This window comes from Glandiceps talaboti, chromosome 19 (genome assembly GCF_964340395.1).
Source record: "Glandiceps talaboti chromosome 19, keGlaTala1.1, whole genome shotgun sequence".
In the NCBI taxonomy this organism is placed as follows: domain Eukaryota; kingdom Metazoa; phylum Hemichordata; class Enteropneusta; family Spengelidae; genus Glandiceps; species Glandiceps talaboti.
The window spans coordinates 20816503-20836855 of record NC_135567.1 but is presented as its reverse complement, the minus strand read 5'-3'; the positions used below and the strand labels follow the sequence as shown (position 1 = coordinate 20836855).

At 34.2% G+C, this 20353-nt stretch overlaps 1 protein-coding gene across 5 annotated transcripts in view; it reads left to right on the top strand.

Moving 5' to 3' along the window:
* LOC144449898 (talin-1-like) overlaps positions 1-20353 on the top strand; it is a 209060-nt gene that overhangs the window by 143664 nt on the left and 45043 nt on the right. For all 5 annotated transcript variants that reach the window (XM_078140446.1, XM_078140447.1, XM_078140443.1 and 2 more), the window contains exons 14-18: positions 7172-7339; positions 10615-10780; positions 12826-12914; positions 15946-16086; positions 18997-19157. In XM_078140446.1, the coding sequence (XP_077996572.1) occupies positions 7172-7339; positions 10615-10780; positions 12826-12914; positions 15946-16086; positions 18997-19157 (725 nt within the window). The remainder of the gene's footprint in view (positions 1-7171; positions 7340-10614; positions 10781-12825; positions 12915-15945; positions 16087-18996; positions 19158-20353) is intronic.

The window sequence follows — 20353 nt, the reverse complement described above, 5'->3', positions numbered from 1 at the left end:
CCAAAGTAACTATACTGTACTGTCCTACATGGTTGATAATTTACCATTCCAAAGTAACTATACTGTACTGTCCTACATGGTTGATAATTTACCATTCCAAAGTAACTATATTGTACTGTCCTACATGGTTGATAATTTACCATTCCAAAGTAACTATATTGTACTGTCCTACATGGTTGATAATTTACCATTCCAAAGTAACTATATAGTACTGTCCTACATGGTTGATAATTTACCATTCCAAAGTAACTATATTGTACTGTCCTACATGGTTGATAATTTACCATTCCAAAGTAACTATATTGTACTGTCCTACATGGTTGATAATTTACCATTCCATAGTAACTATATTGTACTCTCCTACATGGTTGATAATTTACCATTCCAAAGTAACTATATTGTACTGTCCTACATGGTTGATAATTTACCATTCCAAAGTAACTATATTGTGCTGTCCTACATGGTTGATAATTTACCATTCCAAAGTAACTATATTGTCCTGTCCTATATGGTTGATAATTTACCATTCCAAAGTAACTATATTGTACTGTCCTACATGGTTGATAATTTACCATTCCAAAGTAACTATATAGTACTGTCCTACATGGTTGATAATTTACCATTCCAAAGTAACTATATTGTACTTTCCTACATGGTTGATAATTTACCGTTCCAAAGTAACTATACTGTACTGTCCTACATGGTTGATAATTTACCGTTCCAAAGTAACTATATTGTACTGTCCTACATGGTTGATAATTTACCGTTCCAAAGTAACTATATTGTACTGTCCTACATGGTTGATAATTTACCATTCCAAAGTAACTATATTGTACTGGCCTACATGGTTGATAATTTACCGTTCCAAAGTAACTATATTGTACTGTCCTACATGGTTGATAATTTACCATTCCAAAGTAACTATATTGTACTGTCCTACATGGTTGATAATTTACCATTCCAAAGTAACTATATAGTACTGTCCTACATGGTTGATAATTTACCATTCCAAAGTAACTATATTGTACTTTCCTACATGGTTGATAATTTACCGTTCCAAAGTAACTATACTGTACTGTCCTACATGGTTGATAATTTACCATTCCAAAGTAACTATATTGTACTGTCCTACATGGTTGATAATTTACCGTTCCAAAGTAACTATATTGTACTGTCCTACATGGTTGATAATTTACTATTCCAAAGTAACTATATTGTACTGTCCTACATGGTTGATAATTTACCGTTCCAAAGTAACTATATTGTACTGTCCTACATGGTTGATAATTTACCATTCCAAAGTAACTATATTGTACTGTCCTACATGGTTGATAATTTACCATTCCAAAGTAACTATATTGTACTGTCCTACATGGTTGATAATTTACCGTTCCAAAGTAACTATATTGTACTGTCCTACATGGTTGATAATTTACCATTCCAAAGTAACTATATTGTACTGTCCTACATGGTTGATAATTTACCATTCCAAAGTAACTATATTGTACTGTCCTACATGGTTGATAATTTAGTAACTATACTGTGCTGTACGTCCTACATGGTTCAACATTGTATCTTATCTTTGCCCATCAGCTGTACAGAATTGTAGAGTGACACTCCCATTAATTAGATTTATCCAGAAATCACTCTAAAATAAACACGATAAGAGTGAGAGGTCAAAAGATGATATGTCACTAATTGCAATACATGATCCTATAATTGGTATCTAATGAGAAAACACTTACAGAAAAAAACAAATCTAAAGTAATTACAGCTGTCATACAATTAAATGAAAAAACTCTATGTAGTATACAGATCATTAGATGTTATTCCCCAATAATTTTATTTGTCCAGCCAAGGAAAATACGAGTGATCTAAAGGGTCTTTGTCACTACAAGTTGTTAGATGAGTAGTGACAAACCCTTAGATCACAAGTATTTTCCAGCTGAATAAAGAAAAATATTGGAGGATAACATAATTATATCAGTGCCAGTAATATCAAAGAAAAATCAAGGAAAGTATAAAGAGCAATTTTAAATGTTTTGACTCATGTTTCGAACACAGCAGAACCAGTGATGTAGACACGTGTTATTGTGACAAAGACACTCGTTTTTATGACGTAGAATGACCAGAGTATATATTCTATATTTTTTGTTCAACTTGGTATGTGTATAGTATAGTGTAGTATATGCAAAGTGGGAAGGATTGAAATCTTCAGTGTGCAGGTTTGTGCCTTGTTGCTACAGTTTTTGAAAGACTAAGGTCCTTGGGCAAGAATTGAACCATGATTGTGCGTCAGTCAACCCAGCTGTATAATTTGGGACCTGGTAGGATAGAGATTGCAATGTGAATGCTCCAATGAACAAAATGTACATAAATGAACTCTGTGTATTCTTAGAAGAGTTTTACAGCAGTGGTTAGATATGTATTGATTACTAGTAGTTGCTAATAAAACAGTACAGTGAGACAAGCATGGAAAATGAGTTGTAACTTCATGTCTCCAATCTCTTAAGCTCTGCAATGCTTAATATTTTGGCCTTCGCTTCTGGCCTCAATACAGTTTCAAAACAGCACTCCTGGTGGCAAAACCAAGAAATGTTTTATTGTCTTGATAACCAGAATTTGAGGTATTGTCAAGGAATCATTGATATTGAGAAATTGTAGTGTGTTAATTGTGTTGAACCAAGTGTAGAATATACTCAGAATGATCAAACGATATGAAAATACCGCTTAAAATCCTCATAAATTAAACAAATTAAAAACATGTAAAAGCTTCAATCTTACAAATTGTTAGTTTGAACTCATGATTATATTCTAAAAATAGACAGCATTTTTAGAAAAATGTAATTTGAAAAGTGATTTAATGCAAATGTTTAAACAATGGGACAGAAATAAACCAACTCTCAATGTACTGTACGCGAGATAAAGGAATCATCATTTTTGGAGCCATAAAATTTGTTTCACTTTATTTTTGGAACTATTTGTACCATTGCCTATTCTACAGTGATGAGCATATACAAGGATGAATGTTGATGGACTTTAGGTTCATAGTATCAAATGAAAATTACTACTCACAGAGTCAAATAATATTTTAGAAGTGAATGTATGACACCCCTGACAATGTGGACAAGACATCAGTGTATTACACCCCTGACAATGTGGACAAGACATCAGTGTATTACACCCCTGACAATGTGGACAAGACATCAGTGTATTACACCCCTGACAATGTGGACAAGACATCAATGTATTACACCCCTGACAATGTGGACAAGACATCAGTGTATTACACCCCTGACAATGTGGACAAGACATTCAGTGTATTACACCCCTGACAATGTGGACAAGACATCAATGTATTACACCCCTGACAATGTGGACAAGACATCAGTGTATTACACCCCTGACAATGTGGACAAGACATCAGTGTATTACACCCCCTGACAATGTGGACAAGACATCAGTGTATTACACCCCTGACAATGTGGACAAGACATCAGTGTATTACACCCCTGACAATGTGGACAAGACATCAATGTATTACACCCCTGACAATGTGGACAAGACATCAGTGTATTACACCCCTGACAATGTGGACAAAACATCAGTGTATTACACCCCTGACAATGTGGACAAGACATCAGTGTATTACACCCCTGACAATGTGGACAAGACATCAGTGTATTACACCCCTGACAATGTGGACAAGACATCAATGTATTACACCCCTGACAATGTGGACAAGACATCAGTGTATTACACCCCTGACAATGTGGACAAGACATCAGTGTATTACACCCCTGACAATGTGGACAAGACATCAGTGTATTACACCCCTGACAATGTGGACAAGACATCAGTGTATTACACCCCTGACAATGTGGACAAGACATCAGTGTATTACACCCCTGACAATGTGGACAAGACATCAGTGTATTACACCCCTGACAATGTGGACAAGACATCAGTGTATTACACCCCTGACAATGTGGACAAGACATCAGTGTATTACACCCCTGACAATGTGGACAAGACATCAGTGTATTACACCCCTGACAATGTGGACAAGACATCAGTGTATTACACCCCTGACAATGTGGACAAGACATCAGTGTATTACACCCCTGACAATGTGGACAAGACATCAGTGTATTACACCCCTGACAATGTGGACAAGACATCAGTGTATTACACCCCTGACAATGTGGACAAGACATCAGTGTATTACACCCCTGACAATGTGGACAAGACATCAGTGTATTACACCCCTGACAATGTGGACAAGACATCAGTGTATTACACCCCTGACAATGTGGACAAGACATCAGTGAGACTTTGGGATTTGCTTCCAAGATATGTTTTGACTGAGTATAAATCTTATATGGTACAAACTAGAGTATTTAGTATTTTACCATGTGAGAATCCGTAGAAAGTCTTCTCTACAATATTATGGTACAAAAATACATTTTCATTTCGTCAAAAATGTACACAAATACACTTTCATTTTGCCAAAAATCTACAAAATACACTTTCATTTTGGCAAAAATGTACAAAATACACTTTCATTTTGCCAAAAATGTACAAAAATACACTTTCATTTTGCCAAAAATGTACAAAAATACACTTTCATTTTGCCAAAAATGTACAAAATACACTTTCATTTTGCCAAAAATGTACAAAAAATACACTAATTCAATTTGCCAAAAATGTACAAAAATACACTTTTATTATACATGTACAAGTATCGGAAGTTACCCCCTGTTACAGCGTATATGGTATGTTACAGTATGTATTAGTAGTTAGCTCTGTTTTGTCCACTCATGTTTTATTTCAAACCATGCATAACAGTTGATAAACTGAGATATTCCTTTCAGACTTATAAAAGTGGAAACTTCAGTTTGTCCTAAAAATCTATGATAGTCATCGGTAATGAAAATGTTACAGAGTCAGAGCCATTAAATTAAGTGTACATCACAAACGACCTCAGTGTGATCAAAATAAACAACAGAAAAATAAAAGCTGAAAAGCTTAAATTCCACTAATGGTAGTGTGTGACCCCACGGTTTTTAACTTAAGAGGAAATGCTAGCAGGGAAATTTAGCTCCATTAGTCTGGTGTGTGATTAGTGTATTATGTCAAATTGCTTGCCACTTGAGTAGGAGTATTTGATCTGCAATTATCTATCAAATTTAAAGTAATAAAACCGACATGGTTATGTGTGGGTTATACATATGAGTACGCAATTGATGGTGACAGCTTGGATAATCCAATACGAGATGGCTTTTTTTAGTTGTAGATACTTGTCAGCTTTGTACTCATGGTTCAAAGGATGGAAGAACGTTGCGTTGTTTGATCTTTGATGGTTATCACCAGAATGTCATGCCAACAACACTGATACTGTGTATATTTGTAGACTGGGCAGGATGGTTGTGTGTGTGAGAGTGGTTGTGTATTGTTCAATCTTAGCAGATTATTGCAAGAATGTCATGCCAACAGTGATATAGGTGTACTTGTAGTCTGGGCAGGATGGTTTTATGTATGAGAGTGGTTGTGTATTGTTCAATCTTAGATAGTTATTACCAGAATGTTATGCCAACAAACTGATATTGTCACAGGTAGAGGTGTACTTGTAGTCTTGGCAGGATGATTGTATGTATGAAAGTGGTTGTGTATTGTTCAGTCTTAGATGGTCATTGCTTGAATGTCTTGTGAAGAAACAGATACTGTGTATAATTGTTGACTGGGCAGGATGGTTATGTGTGTGAGAGTGGTTGTGTATTGTTTAATCTTGGCTGATTATTGCAGGAATGTCATGCCAACAAATTAATCATGTGATAGGTATACATTTTGTTATAGTTTGAACAGGGTGACTCTATTGTGGTAGCAAGGTTATGTATTGTTCAATCATATAGATGGTTATTACATGAATCTAGTACGCCAACAAACTGATATTGTGTCTGGTATAGGTGATGGTATAGTTTGGACAGTGATATATCTTCTGTGAAGAGATACACACTGCGTAACTGGTATGGGTAATAGTATAGTTTGGACAGGGTGATATATCTTCTGTGAGGAGTTACATACTGCATAACTGGTATAGGTAATAGTATAGTTTGGACAGGGTGATATATCTTCTGTGAGGAGTTACATACTGCATAACTGGTATAGGTAATAGTATAGTTTGGACAGGGTGATATATCTTCTGTGAAGAGATACACACTGCGTAACTGGTATAGGTAATAGTATAGTTTGGACAGGGTGATATATCTTTCGTGAGGAGATACATACTGTTGAATCCCCATGGTATTTTGTAGGAATCTAAGTGATATTATGAAAGGTATATTTATGTATAGTGTACAGATTCATAAGTCATAGTGTGGGAGGTTTTATGTATTGGCCTTAAAGGTTATCACAGTAATCTCAGGCAAGAAGTTATCTCCTTGAAAAGTATATAAATAATCTGGGCATCATCTAGAGTTTCATCCTAGATGAGAATATTTGTAATTAGTAAAGTAATTAAGGGCTTATTTTTCTCCAAGCTTGTTCTTCCAAAGTGGCTGGATTCCGTCCTGAACCAAAAACAATCCAAATATATTAAGCATTTGTAAAGATTAACATCTTAAGTGTGTTCATATTGTTAATTTTTCTTCCCAAGTGTTTGAAGACATGGCCGTTGACATGTGGATTCTATCCTGAACAGTAAACAATTACAAATAGACAAAGCAAACATCTTAAATATGTTCATATTATTATTTTCTTAAAGACGTGGCCATTGACATGTATATATATCGGTGTTTTCTTTCCTAGATCTTAAAGACATGGCCATTGACATGTATATATATCGGTGTTTTCTTCCCTAGATCTTGAAGACATGGCCATTGACATGTATATATATCGGTGTTTTCTTTCCTAGATCTTGAAGACATGGCCGTTGACATGTGGATTCTATCCTGAACAGTAAACAATTACAAATAGACAAAGCAAACATCTTAAATATGTTCATATTATTATTTTCTTAAAGACGTGGCCATTGACATGTATATATATCGGTGTTTTCTTTCCTAGATCTTAAAGACATGGCCATTGACATGTATATATATCGGTGTTTTCTTCCCTAGATCTTGAAGACATGGCCATTGACATGTATATATATCGGTGTTTTCTTTCCTAGATCTTGAAGACATGGCCATTGACATGTGTAAGACGTTGGGCGGCATCACCTAAAAGTTTTACTCTTGATTTTGGTGATTACTCTGAATCTTACTACTCTGTGCAAACTACTGAAGGTGAACAAATCTCGGCGCTGATTGCTGGATATATTGATATTATCCTGAAAAAGGTATGTTTGTTTAAAACTAGATATGTTTGATTTGCATTGTAAGGGTCTATAAGATACAATCAGTCTGTTTTGTCATGTGATGAAATATTTGGCTGTATCAGCTTTTTCACATTTATGGTTTTCAACTTACGTGTATGTATGTATGTGTTATAGTATGTGCGTGTGTTATGTACATGTATGTGTTGTGTGTATATGTGTGTGTGTGTGTGTGTGTGTGTGTGTGTGCAGTGTGCATTGTGTGTGTAATATGTATTGTGTTGTGTTGTGTTGTGTTGTGTTGTGTTGTTGTGTTGTGCCGTGTTGTGTCGTGTCGTATTGTGTTGTGTTGTGTGTATGTGTGTGTGTGTGTATGTGTGTGTGTGTGTGTGTCCTTTATGTACTGTGCATGCATATTTGTGTGCTTACACATGCTATGAATCAATGAAATTATAACAAGATTCCCATATGATATATCAGTATGCCATAGTTCATTATCATACAAATGCAAGTAATAGATATCATATACACCCAACAGATTTGTATTCCTTGACAAGTTCAACTGAAATGGCTATTTCTTGATACTAATCAGTAAACTATCTAAGTATATTTTATCTCATACTGTACTGATGGCAATTCTATGTTGACTGAATTCTGATCAGTATTGTAGTGTTTTGTAATATTAACTATTCTCCAACAATCACAGGATTAATGTGAGATATGGTATCTGAATATTTGTCTGTACAATTATTTGTCACATTTGCAGTTTACAGTGTCTGTCTGTCTGTCTGTCTGTATATCTGTCTGTCTGTCTGTTTGTCTGACCAGTTATGTCATGTAGGGTTAGCTATACAACATTCAGTTGACAGCGTCAGACACTGCAGAAAAGGTTGATAAGTGAAGGTGGTGTTTATTGAAATACTCTGTTAAGTTGATATTTAGCAATGACAGTCAGACATTGCAAGACTTATAACATGTTGATTAGGGAGTGTGTGGTTTGACGAAGACTGCCATACATCACATTTATCACTTAATCTTTGCTGAAAGCTAACCATTAGTAAATTAATTCACAAACTGTTGAAGTTATTCAACTGCTAATTTATTTCTCAAATTGTGGAGTGGTCCCAGTACCACGACCTCTGACCCTACTTGTCATGCACGACATAGCAACATCAAGCAATCAGGGATATTTCACAGGGCCTTAGGGGGCTTAGATCAATCATGAATATTTTACAGGACCTTAGGGGGCATTAGATCAATCATGAATATCTATAAATGCCTTGGGGGTGTTAAAGTACAGCTGAGGTGACCTTTACTTATAAGAACGTTTTGCCGCTGAAGGAAATATTTGATGAATTTGATCAAAGTTTGAATAATTGACATGGATTATAATTAACTTTGTGTATAAAATTGTACAGATGTAAGATTGTAGGGAGATAATATCATGTATGTATTTTATGCTTGAAATTTAAATTCAGATCTGAAACGTATAAAATCACAATTAATCTCATTGATGGAATCAGAGTGAAAACCCTGGCTGAATATGAATATGAATATGAATATGAATATGAATTGAAATGAAGAATCTCATTCTAATTTGGAATCAGAATGAAAATCAGAATCAGAATTGGAATTATATTCAGAATCACAATCAAAAACGAGATGCCGAATTGTATTCAGAATCACAATCAAATACGAGATACCGAATTGTAATCTGAATCACAATCAAAAAAGAGATGCCGAATTGTAATCTGAATCACAATCAAATACGAGATACCGAATTGTAATCTGAATCACAATCAAATACGAGATACCGAATTGTAATCTGAATCACAATCAAATACGAGATACCGAATTGTAATCTGAATCACAATCAAATACGAGATACCGAATTGTAATCTGAATCACAATCAAATACGAGATACCGAATTGTAATCTGAATCACAATCAAATACGAGATACCGAATTGTAATCTGAATCACAATCAAATACGAGATACCGAATTGTAATCTGAATCACAATCAAATACGAGAGATGCCGAATTGTAATCACAATTAAATACGAGATGCCAAATTGTAATCTGAATCACAATCAAATACGAGATGCCAAATTGTAATCACAATTAAATACGAGATGCCAAATTGTATTCAGAATCTCAATCAAATACGAGATGCCGAATTGTAATCAGAATCACAATCAAATACGAGATGCCGAATTGTTATCAGAATCACAATCAAATACGAGATGCCGAATTGTAATCAGAATCACAATCAAATACGAGATGCCGAATTGTAATCAGAATGACAATCAAATACGAGATGCCGAATTGTTATCACAATCACAATTAAAAACGAGATGCCGAATTGTAAACACAATCACAATCAAATACGAGATGCCGAATTGTAAACACAATCACAATCAAATACGAGATGCCGAATTGTAATCACAATCACAATCAAATACGAGATGCCGAATTGTAATCACAATCACAATTAAATACGAGATGCCGAATTGTAATCAGAATCACAATCAAATACGAGATGCTGAATTGTAAACTGAATCACAATCAAAAACGAGATGCTGAATTGTAATCACAATCACAATCAAAAACGAGATGCCGAATTGTAATCTGAATCACAATCAAAAACGAGATGCCGAATTGTAATCACAATCACAATCAAATACGAGATGCCGAATTGTAATCAGAATGACAATCAAATATGAGATGCCGAATTGTAATCTGAATCACAATCAAATACGAGATACCGAATTGTAATCTGAATCACAATCAAATACGAGATGCCGAATTGTAAACACAATCACAATTAAATACAAGATGCCGAATTGTAATCAGAATGACAATCAAATACGAGATGCCGAATTGTAATCTGAATCACAATCAAATACGAGATACCGAATTGTAATCTGAATCACAATCAAATACGAGATGCCGAATTGTAAACACAATCACAATTAAATACAAGATGCCGAATTGTAATCAGAATGACAATCAAATACGAGATGCCGAATTGTAATCTGAATCACAATCAAAAACGAGATGCTGAATTGTAATCTGAATCACAATCAAAAACGACATGTCGACATATACAGAATGCAACTGACTTTATACTTGTTCTTTTGCGCAAATTACAGGGAATAGGGTAGTGTACGTTGTGGCATGGAAGGTGACTATGGTGATATGTTATATGAGTACTATATACACATCAAAGTAAATATGACTTTATGTTTATATGATACAAATACAGAATTCAACTAACTTACTTGTTGTTGTTTTACAGAAAAAGGGTAGTGATCGTTATGGTATGGAAGGTGACGATGACGCTATGTTACTTGAAGATAATGTGGCGCCCTCTAGAGCCACAATTATGCAACATCAAAGCAATAAAGTAGGACACGCTAGCACTGGCTCTGTTGCTTTACCTGCTATAATGAGGGCTGGAGGAAGTAAGTGTTGAGTTGCCATTTTGAATTTAGCTAATTTGAATACAGGGTAATTAGCATAGTTACCATATTAGGAAGTGTGCAATGAAAAGATCAAATGTCTCAGTCACGATTGTGAATTTAGCTAACGTAGTTAGCAAATTTGCAAAAACACCATATTGCATTTTCGCTAGTTTGTATGCATTCAGCATATTGAATTTGGGTTAATCTGCATAGAATTACCATATTTAATTAGCCTATTTGCATATTTGTTAGTTTGTATGCATTCAGCATATTGAATTTGGGTTAATCTGCATTGAATTACCATATCTAATTAGCCTATTTGCATACAATCAACATCTGAATTTTAGGTGACTTGTATATTAATGACCGATACAATATTAAAATGACCGTATGCATCATGTTTCTGTCAAGTTGGTCATAAAGTGAATAATCTAATAACATAAAAGCATTGAATTTTATTTTCCACTAAAATATCAAAAATCATTACAGTGAGTAATGAATAAAAATCTTGGCAGGAAATTAACCCAAGTCATAAAATGTATCCATTGTTGAGTTTTCCTGGCAGCTTGCTACTATTCATTTACAGTTTTCTTTGATAGAATGTAGGACAGGAAATCATGGCATATATATCAACATAAATGTGAATACATAATGTGTAACTTTGACCAGTGTCGTACCAAGGACTTTCCCGCCAATTTTACCTGATCAAATTTTTCTAAATGGATTTTGCATACATTTATCTTATTTTAGAGTTAATTCATAATAAAGTGAATAATGTTTGAACTTAATGCCAAATATATCAACATGTGAAGACATAGTGTGTAACTTTGACCAGTGTCGTACCAAGGACTTTCCCGCCAATTTTACCTGATCAAATTTTTCTAAAGGGATTTTGCATATATTTATCTTAATTTAGAGTTAATTCATAATAAAGTGAATAATATTTGAACTTAATGCCAAATATATCAACATGTGAAGACATAGTGTGTAACTTTGACCATTGTCGTACCCAGGACTTTCCCGCCAATTTTACTTGATCAAATTTTTCTAAAGGGATTTTGCATATATTTATCTTAATTTAGAGTTAATTCATAATAAAGTGAATAATATTTGAACTTAATGCCAAATATATCAATACAAGTTACAGGCTAGTACGTAACATTGTCCATTGTCATACTAAGGACTTTCCCGCCAATTTTATCTGATCAGAATTTTCATATATTTTATTTTCATATTATGTTTATTTGATTTTAGACAGGAATCTTATAATTTCATAATTTGAAGCATAAAATATTTGATTGAATCATTTGGACAACAAAGTGATCGTATTTATGAATTTTTACACTTTTTTGCTAGAAAACAACATCAAATCTCGTAGGGAAAAAGTACAAAAAGGCTTCTACACTGGGTTTCTGACAGTCCGCTAGTCCCGCACTATTACTTTTTCGGATGTAAATTAGCTTTATCACACAACTTTGCTACACATTTCCGCAGCTGTGTGCCACTAGTGCTGCACAGCTTTGCTGCACATTTTCGCAGCTTTGCGGCTCTAGTGGCACTTTGCCTCACATTTCTGCAGCTGTGTGCCACTAGTGCTGCACAGCTTTCCTACACATTTCTGCAGCTGTGTGGCACAGCTTTTAGGTAGGAGAATAATGACAGTGAAAAAGTGGTTGTTTAAAAACAGACAAGTCTGGGTAACCAAGACTAGCTGTATAAAGCCAAAGGAGTCTGGGTAACTGAAACTAGCTGTATAAAGTCAGAGTAGTCTGGGTAACAAAGACTAGCTGTATAAAGACAGACAAGTCTGGGTAACCAAGAAGCCAAAGGAGTCTGGGTAACTGAAACTAGTTGTATAAAGTCAGAGTAGTCTGGGGTAACCAAGACTAGCTGTATAAAACCAAAGAAGTCTGGGTAACCAAGACTAGCTGTATAAAGACAGACAAGTCTGGGTAACGGAAACTAGTTGATGACTTGAAATATGTACAGCATTAATCCGGGTTTGTTTGTTTGTTTTGTTTGTTTGTTTGTTTGTGTGATGACAGGTTCAGGCAGTTTTACTACTGGAGCTATGCAGCAACCACTACATTCAACAATGAAACAGTCAATTCACACCCAACACACTGCTCCCATGGTAAGTCAACATTTGAACTCTAACCTTTAACCTTTCAAGTCTGACCTTGCCTCAGTACATGTTGTCAATATCAAACAATTACAGAAATCCAAGAAGAAAATAAAGAAGAAGAGATATTCAACATTAATCTATAGCTGGGTATGGCTTAATAATTGTGGTCAAGTTGTTGATGCCGTTTATATTAATGTTAGTAAAGCATTTGATAGAGTTAGTCACAAACTACTTCTGTATAAATTAGAGCTAGAGAAATTTTAAAATGGAGAAATATTCAACATTTAAGGCATAACCAGGAGAATTTTAAAACAAGATTGCTATTAGCATTTTGCGATGAAGTTATACTGTTGTTGTTCTACTGTGTGTTATATTAACTTAGTCCTGCCCAGTAGATGTATTATGATGACCACAATGTTGACCAGTAGATATAGTATGATGACCACAATGTTGACCAGTAGATGTATTAAAATGACCACAATGTTGAACAGCTTGCTAGATCAAATGACTTACAAAGGTTATAACATAGAAGTAGTTCGAAGTCTTTTTAGCATTGAGCTTTCTATCCATCTATCTATCTGTCTTTCAATGTACTGTAAGTAGTTCAAAGTCTTTTTAGCATCGAGCTTTTTATCTATCTTTCAATGTACTATAATTAGTACAAAGTGAATTGAAATTGTAAAAATACTCTCTGACAACATTAGTGTAAATTAGTATGATAGCAGGTATGAGCATAGGTAGAAACCGACAGACATCGAGATGCGCCGACGAACCCCGCTTTGTATGCGTGTCACATGTCTGTGATTAATCCGACAACGGATAATTTAAGTGAGTCCTAACAGGGGTCACAGGAAGTTCATATTGCTAGCCTATAATTTTGTTATCTAGCGAGGTTTACTGTTAATGAACAAGCTAGCAATACTTGATGACTAAAGCTACTTCATCTGCAGATCACGAGCCATTCTAAACAAATTAATCGTTTCCTGTGTGTTGTCCATTAGTTTTCAATTTATCCCTACTTGTAGAGTAGTAATTTCCAATGTCTATTTGCATGCCTACAATTCAGTTTAGTTACAACAACCTAACAACTCTTAATCCCATTCAATGGCCATCCTAAGGAAATTAATAGTTTCCCAATGATTGTCTGCCAAATTTTCACCATTATCCTGGTCAAACATACTTATATTTCAGTGCTGGCATTGGAAGGGATATGGAGGGGGGAGGTAGGAGATTGGGGATAAGGTATTGGGGGATAGGGGTTGGGGATTATTGATAAGCTTTGGAGGCAATTTAGGGATCTGGAATAGAAATACTAATTGATTAAGCCATGCTATATAAATTAATAGTTTCACAGTTTTGTTTCCATATGTTCTGCCATGAACCTGTTAACATTATTCTTGTATCTTATTACCAAGCTAGGGGGGCAATTTAAGGTACAGAGCTGGTAAGACCATTGATTTAGCCATGCTATGTAAATTAATAGTTTCCAACTGATTACACCAGTATTTTTTTTCCTTGATCGAAATTTTGACAATCATCTTTGAATTTTATTACAAAGCTAGGGAGTGAAAGTGGGATATTAATTGTATGCAAGTTACTGATTAAGCCATGTTTTGTAAAGTAATTGTTTCCACATCATTGCCTGTATAAAATTACTGTGATCACAATTTTAACAATGTCTTTGCACCTCATTACCAAGCTAGGGAGACAAAGAGGGATCACTAGGAGTAATCTTATCGATTTAGCCATGCCAAACAAATTAATTGTTTCCTGTAACATTGTTAATGACTTTGGAGACGCATCTTGAGAGGATTACTAATGGATTTTAACAATGAACAAAAAGGAAGCTATGATTGTAGGTAGTGAAGTAGGTGTTTCCGCTAAAATGTTTTAGATTTTCGAAATCTTTTATTCTCCCCCCATGTCCACTTTCTGTGATAAGTGTATGAGTCATCAGCCTGTACTCTGATGTTTTACACGTTAGCCATATTCAGGATTGTAATTTTTGACCTCAAAATAGTCTCATGAAAAAACTCTACAAATTCATAACTTTACATAATTTTTTGACAAATGTGTGATTAAATTTGGATGGAGAGTAAAGAAATCATTGTTATAAGACTTGATCAATGTTTTAAAAGTGTAGGTTTGTAAATTTTGACCTCAAAATAGTCTCATGAAAAAACTCTACAAATTCATAACTTTACATAATTTTTTGACAAATGTGTGATTAAATTTGGATGGAAAGTAAAGAAATCATTGTTCTAAGACATGATCAATGTTTTAAAAGTGTAGGTTTGTAATTTTTGACCCTAAAACGGTCTAACTTGAATGTTACAATATTCGTAACTTTGCATAATTTGTTGACAGATTTTTTGTTCCAAGTTTGAATAGAGAATATAGAAATTATATTTCAAATTTACTTTTGATTAAAATAAACTGGTCTGATGTGATAGATGTTTACTAGTTATCAAAGCTTGTATCTTTTTTATCTCTGCATATTTCCCGCCAAAACTTAGAAGACACAAATTTATTATTTTGCTTTAATTTTTGATGAATTTGTGGTAAAAATTCACTATTCATTCTTGACATTTGAATTTCATCTGGAAAACCCTGTAAAATTTTATCACTGTCTAAAAGTTAGTAAATGTAGTCTGCCAATATTTGACTTCAGTGTAATCCTGCTAAAACACTTTTTCAGACATGTCTAAAGTGGGATTGATTTGACTGAAGAATGCAGAGAAGTACTTGAAATTTTTTACAAGTAAAAATATCAAAAGTTGGTCATTTTTAACCTAAAAAATCCTGCTTAAATATAAAATAAGACACAAATTTGAATGAAATGTAGTTGCAGACGATGAAATATCTAACTACTTGTATTCTAATGTATTTTGATATTGAAGTTTAAAATGGCCGACTGACTACATGTATCGCATATCTAATGTCTTTTGATAATGAAGTTCAAATATTTGGCATTCCGTAGCGCAACATATCATAGTCACGTCTCATGAATATTGGCTAATTTCATTTGTATTTTTGACAGGCATCCACTCCCAAGCAACCTGGCCTGTCGTCTGCACAGCAGGCGTTGATGGGTAATATTACAGTGGCTATTACAGAAGTTGATAGAACTCAAGCTGACCTAGAAAGACCTGCAGATCTTCCACCACTAGGAACAGATCCGGTGAGTAATCATTTTAAAACAAAATCTGCTGAGAAGGAACACTTTTTTTCTCTTTTTTTTCCCCAAAAATGTACTGTTAGGAGAGAATTTTTTTTTTTTTAAAAATTGTATAATTTTTGATACATGAAACTGTAAGACTTATCGGGTCATTTTGATCTCTATTCAGAATATATTACACGGTGAATATTGGTCATATATGTAAACATGAACATTTTCATTAATGATTTATTTTCGCTTATTTTACTGGACAACAAAAAAACAACAAAAATAAGTAATGACTAAGTGCCTTCTTGTACATGAACACAATGTACTAATCATTAGTAAAAATTTGTCTTTGAGAACTAGCTGAAGACTGTAAAATCACAAAATTTTCTAGTAATGAAAATATCTAGGTTTACATTGTTGTATCTGTTATATTTCAATTTAAAGTCTGTACAGGGAATATTTAGATATTATCAGTACTTGTTCTTCTGATTTACATAATTGATAAATTGATACACTGATAATAAAGACAAGTACATTTCTAATTTACCATAAAATAGTTTTACAATGAATGAATAGGTAATTATTTTAACATTTAGACTTGTTTTCTGGCTCATCGTCTCTGTGTGTGCATGTCACAGTTTGTTTTCACACAAGGGACAGATACCATGAGAAACTATTAGTGTTATTATCGTTAGTTGTCGGATAGTGGATTCTCCTATGGATAGTGAAATGGAGCAGTTCCTGACCTAAATTATTTTACTCATAATAACACATGTACTATGATCTACAGGGAAAAATCACATGGTTCTAAGTGACCTTATGTTGACCTATGACCTTACATTGACCTTTACTGTTTGAATGTCATTGATTTCCCATGTGATGGAATGTCAACATGATCAATATTCCATTAAAAGCAGAACATCACAAACAAACCAAATATTTATTCTAATTTCTTATATTTGTTAGGTCAATATAAATAGTATCTGATATTCAGAATCAAAAGAACTGAGTATATTTACTCCTACGTTTTCATGTTTGTTCGATTTATTGTAAATATAACTATTGAAGATATTACAATAAGTTTCAGATTCTGTTTAACATTTGGTGCACTCTGCCACTTTCTTTGCCAATACTGGTTATAGGCAATTGTAGAACAGTGATTATTCACTGTATTACAATTTAATACTATACTAGGGAGGCTAATCCTACAATTTAGTACTATACTAGGGAGTCTAATCCTATTCCTGTCCTTAACCCTAACCCCTCAGTTTGCATACAAAAGTGTATATGTTAAACAATTAGTCCACTGTTCTATATTCTGCCTGCCTTGCCAATACAAATTAGGTTAGGGGTCTAACCTTAACTCCCTAGCTTGAATAAAAAACTTGTATACTTATACAGACAGTCCATTGTTTTACATTCTGCCTGCCTTGCCAATACAAATTAGGTTAGGGGGTCTAACCTTAACTCCCTAGTTTGTATACAAAAGTGCATATATTACAGTCCGTCGGCTGTTCTACATTCTACCCACACATTTCTCATCAGTAAATTTTCAAAAGATAAAACATAAAACAACAAATGTGAACTTAGTCCTTTTAGAGGTTTTAAACACATTAAAAAAATCTCATTTATTTAAAAAAAGAAGTACTTACTAATTCTACGGAGACTCTCCAGTAAAATGTGTTTGTAGCACTTACAATTGAGAACTCCTTAGAGTCTACAGATTTTTAGATTGAGATTCCCACTGGGAATCAAAATGTCGAATTGCACCATTACTTTACTTCTTAGTCAGTATTAGTATGAGAGCCATGTACACCAAAGGGAAATGTGAATCTGAACACAGAATGTCATTCCAAAGGAAAATATTGGATTTCATGATGGTGAAAATAAAATAGTTTGATGATTTTTTTACAGTCAGGGGTAGAACTAAGAGAGGTTTGAACTAATATTGAATTCTACATATAAAAGATAGACACGAATTATTTAGGAATGAGTTAACATTTTAGTGAACATTTTAGATAAAATGTACAAAAAGGTTTGTAAAGCAAGACTGGCATTTTACAAATAAGAAGTGTATGATTTGAAAGCTAGCAACAACACTGAATATAGTCATAGTCTACGAGTTGTTGTAAATAATTGATATACTACTGTCATTGTATGATTTGAAAGCTAGCAACAATACTGAATATAGTCATAGTCTAGAGTTGTTGTAAATAATTGTTATACTACTGTCATTGTATGATTTGAAAGCTAGCAACAACACTGAATATAGTCATAGTCTAGAGTTGTTGTAAATAATTGATATACATTATACTACTGTCATTTTATGGGTCGGAACTTTCCAAAACTCCTAAAATTTATTTTAAATCATTGTAAACATATTGTTAGTCTTGATTCCAACTAGACCATGTCTGGTCAAAGTCCCTCAATCAGCACAAAAAGTTGTTCATCCAATCTGTGAACCCCAACTGTTACAGTGTATAAGTAGCATCCTGAGCTGACAAATATACCATATTTGGACATTATATAACTGCCCCAATAAATACTAGCTTTATGGGGGACTGTGTTATTGGTTAGAATTTTGTGATTGATTAACAAAGGCATGATGTTAAGGACTGTGTGGGTGGCTGTGGATGAATTTAAAATTGCATCTCAGGACTTCTAGCATAATGATTTTGACTAGACAGTGAGTGAAGGTATAAATGGTAACGATACTGTATAGGAACTAGACTGTGAGTGAAGGTGTAAATGGTAACGATACTGTATAGGAACTAGACTGTGAGTGGAGGTGTAAATGGTAACGATACTGTATAGGAACTAGACTAACATGTCATGTTAAAAATATTACAAAACTGTTAAGTTCAAAATAGAATATTAATTTGAATACATTATATTGACCGAGTTGTTGTGAACTTTGACCTGTAGGCATCTTTGAAATGGCGGCAGGATACACTGGACGTAAGTCGTCAGAATATCCAATCGCAGCTCGGTGCCATGTCAGCTGCTACTGCTGGTATTATTACGCTGACATCAGGTGATCCAAATGATACTAACTATACTGCTGTGGGATCTGCAGTTACAACTATGTAAGTAGCAATTTGATTGAATGTTTCAGATGATCACATGACCACCATGTGACCCTAACAATAACTATACTGCTGTTGGATCTGCAGTTATAACTATGTACAAGTAGTGATTTGATTGATATTATTGTAACTATCTCAATTGATCAGTACACCACCATAGTCTGTGTGTGTCTTCTATGTTAAGTTATTTCAGTCTATAGTTATCTCAGCTGATCAGTCCACCATCATAGTCTGTGTGTGTCTTCTGTGTTAAGTTATTTCAGTCTATAGCTATCTCAGCTGGTCAGTACACCATCATAGTCTGTGTGTGTCTTCTGTGTTAAGTTATTTCAGTCTATAGCTATCTCAATTGATCGGTTCACCATCATAGTCTGTGTGTGTCTTCTGTGTTAAGTTATTTCAGTCTATAGCTATCTCAGCTGGTCAGTTCACCATCATAGTCTGTGTGTGTCTTCTGTGTTAAGTTATTTCAGTCTATAGCTATCTCAACTGATCAGTTCACCATCATAGTCTGTGTGTGTCTTCTGTGTTAAGTTATTTCAGTCTATAGCTATCTCAGCTGGTCAGTACACCATCATAGTCTGTGTGTGTCTTCTGTGTTAAGTTATTTCAGTCTATAGCTATCTCAGCTGATCAGTACACCATCATAGTCTGTGTGTGTCTTCTGTGTTAAGTTATTTCAGTCTATAGCTATCTCAGCTGATCAGTACACCATCATAGTCTGTGTGTGTCTTCTGTGTTAAGTTATTTCAGTCTATAGTTATCTCAACTGATCAGTTCACCATCATAGTCTGTGTGTGTCTTTTGTGTTAAGTTATTTCAGTCTATAGCTATCTCAACTGATCAGTTCACCATCATAGTCTGTGTGTGTCTTCTGTGTTAAGTTATTTCAGTCTATAGTTATCTCAACTGATCAGTTCACCATCATAGTCTGTGTGTGTCTTTTGTGTTAAGTTATTTCAGTCTATAGCTATCTCAACTGATCAGTTCACCATCATAGTCTGTGTGTGTCTTCTGTGTTAAGTTATTTCAGTCTATAGTTATCTCAACTGATCAGTTCACCATCATAGTCTGTGTGTGTCTTTTGTGTTAAGTTATTTCAGTCTATAGTTATCTCAACTGATCAGTTCACCATCATAGTCTGTGTGTGTCTTCTGTGTTAAGTTATTTCAGTCTATAGCTATCTCAGCTGATCA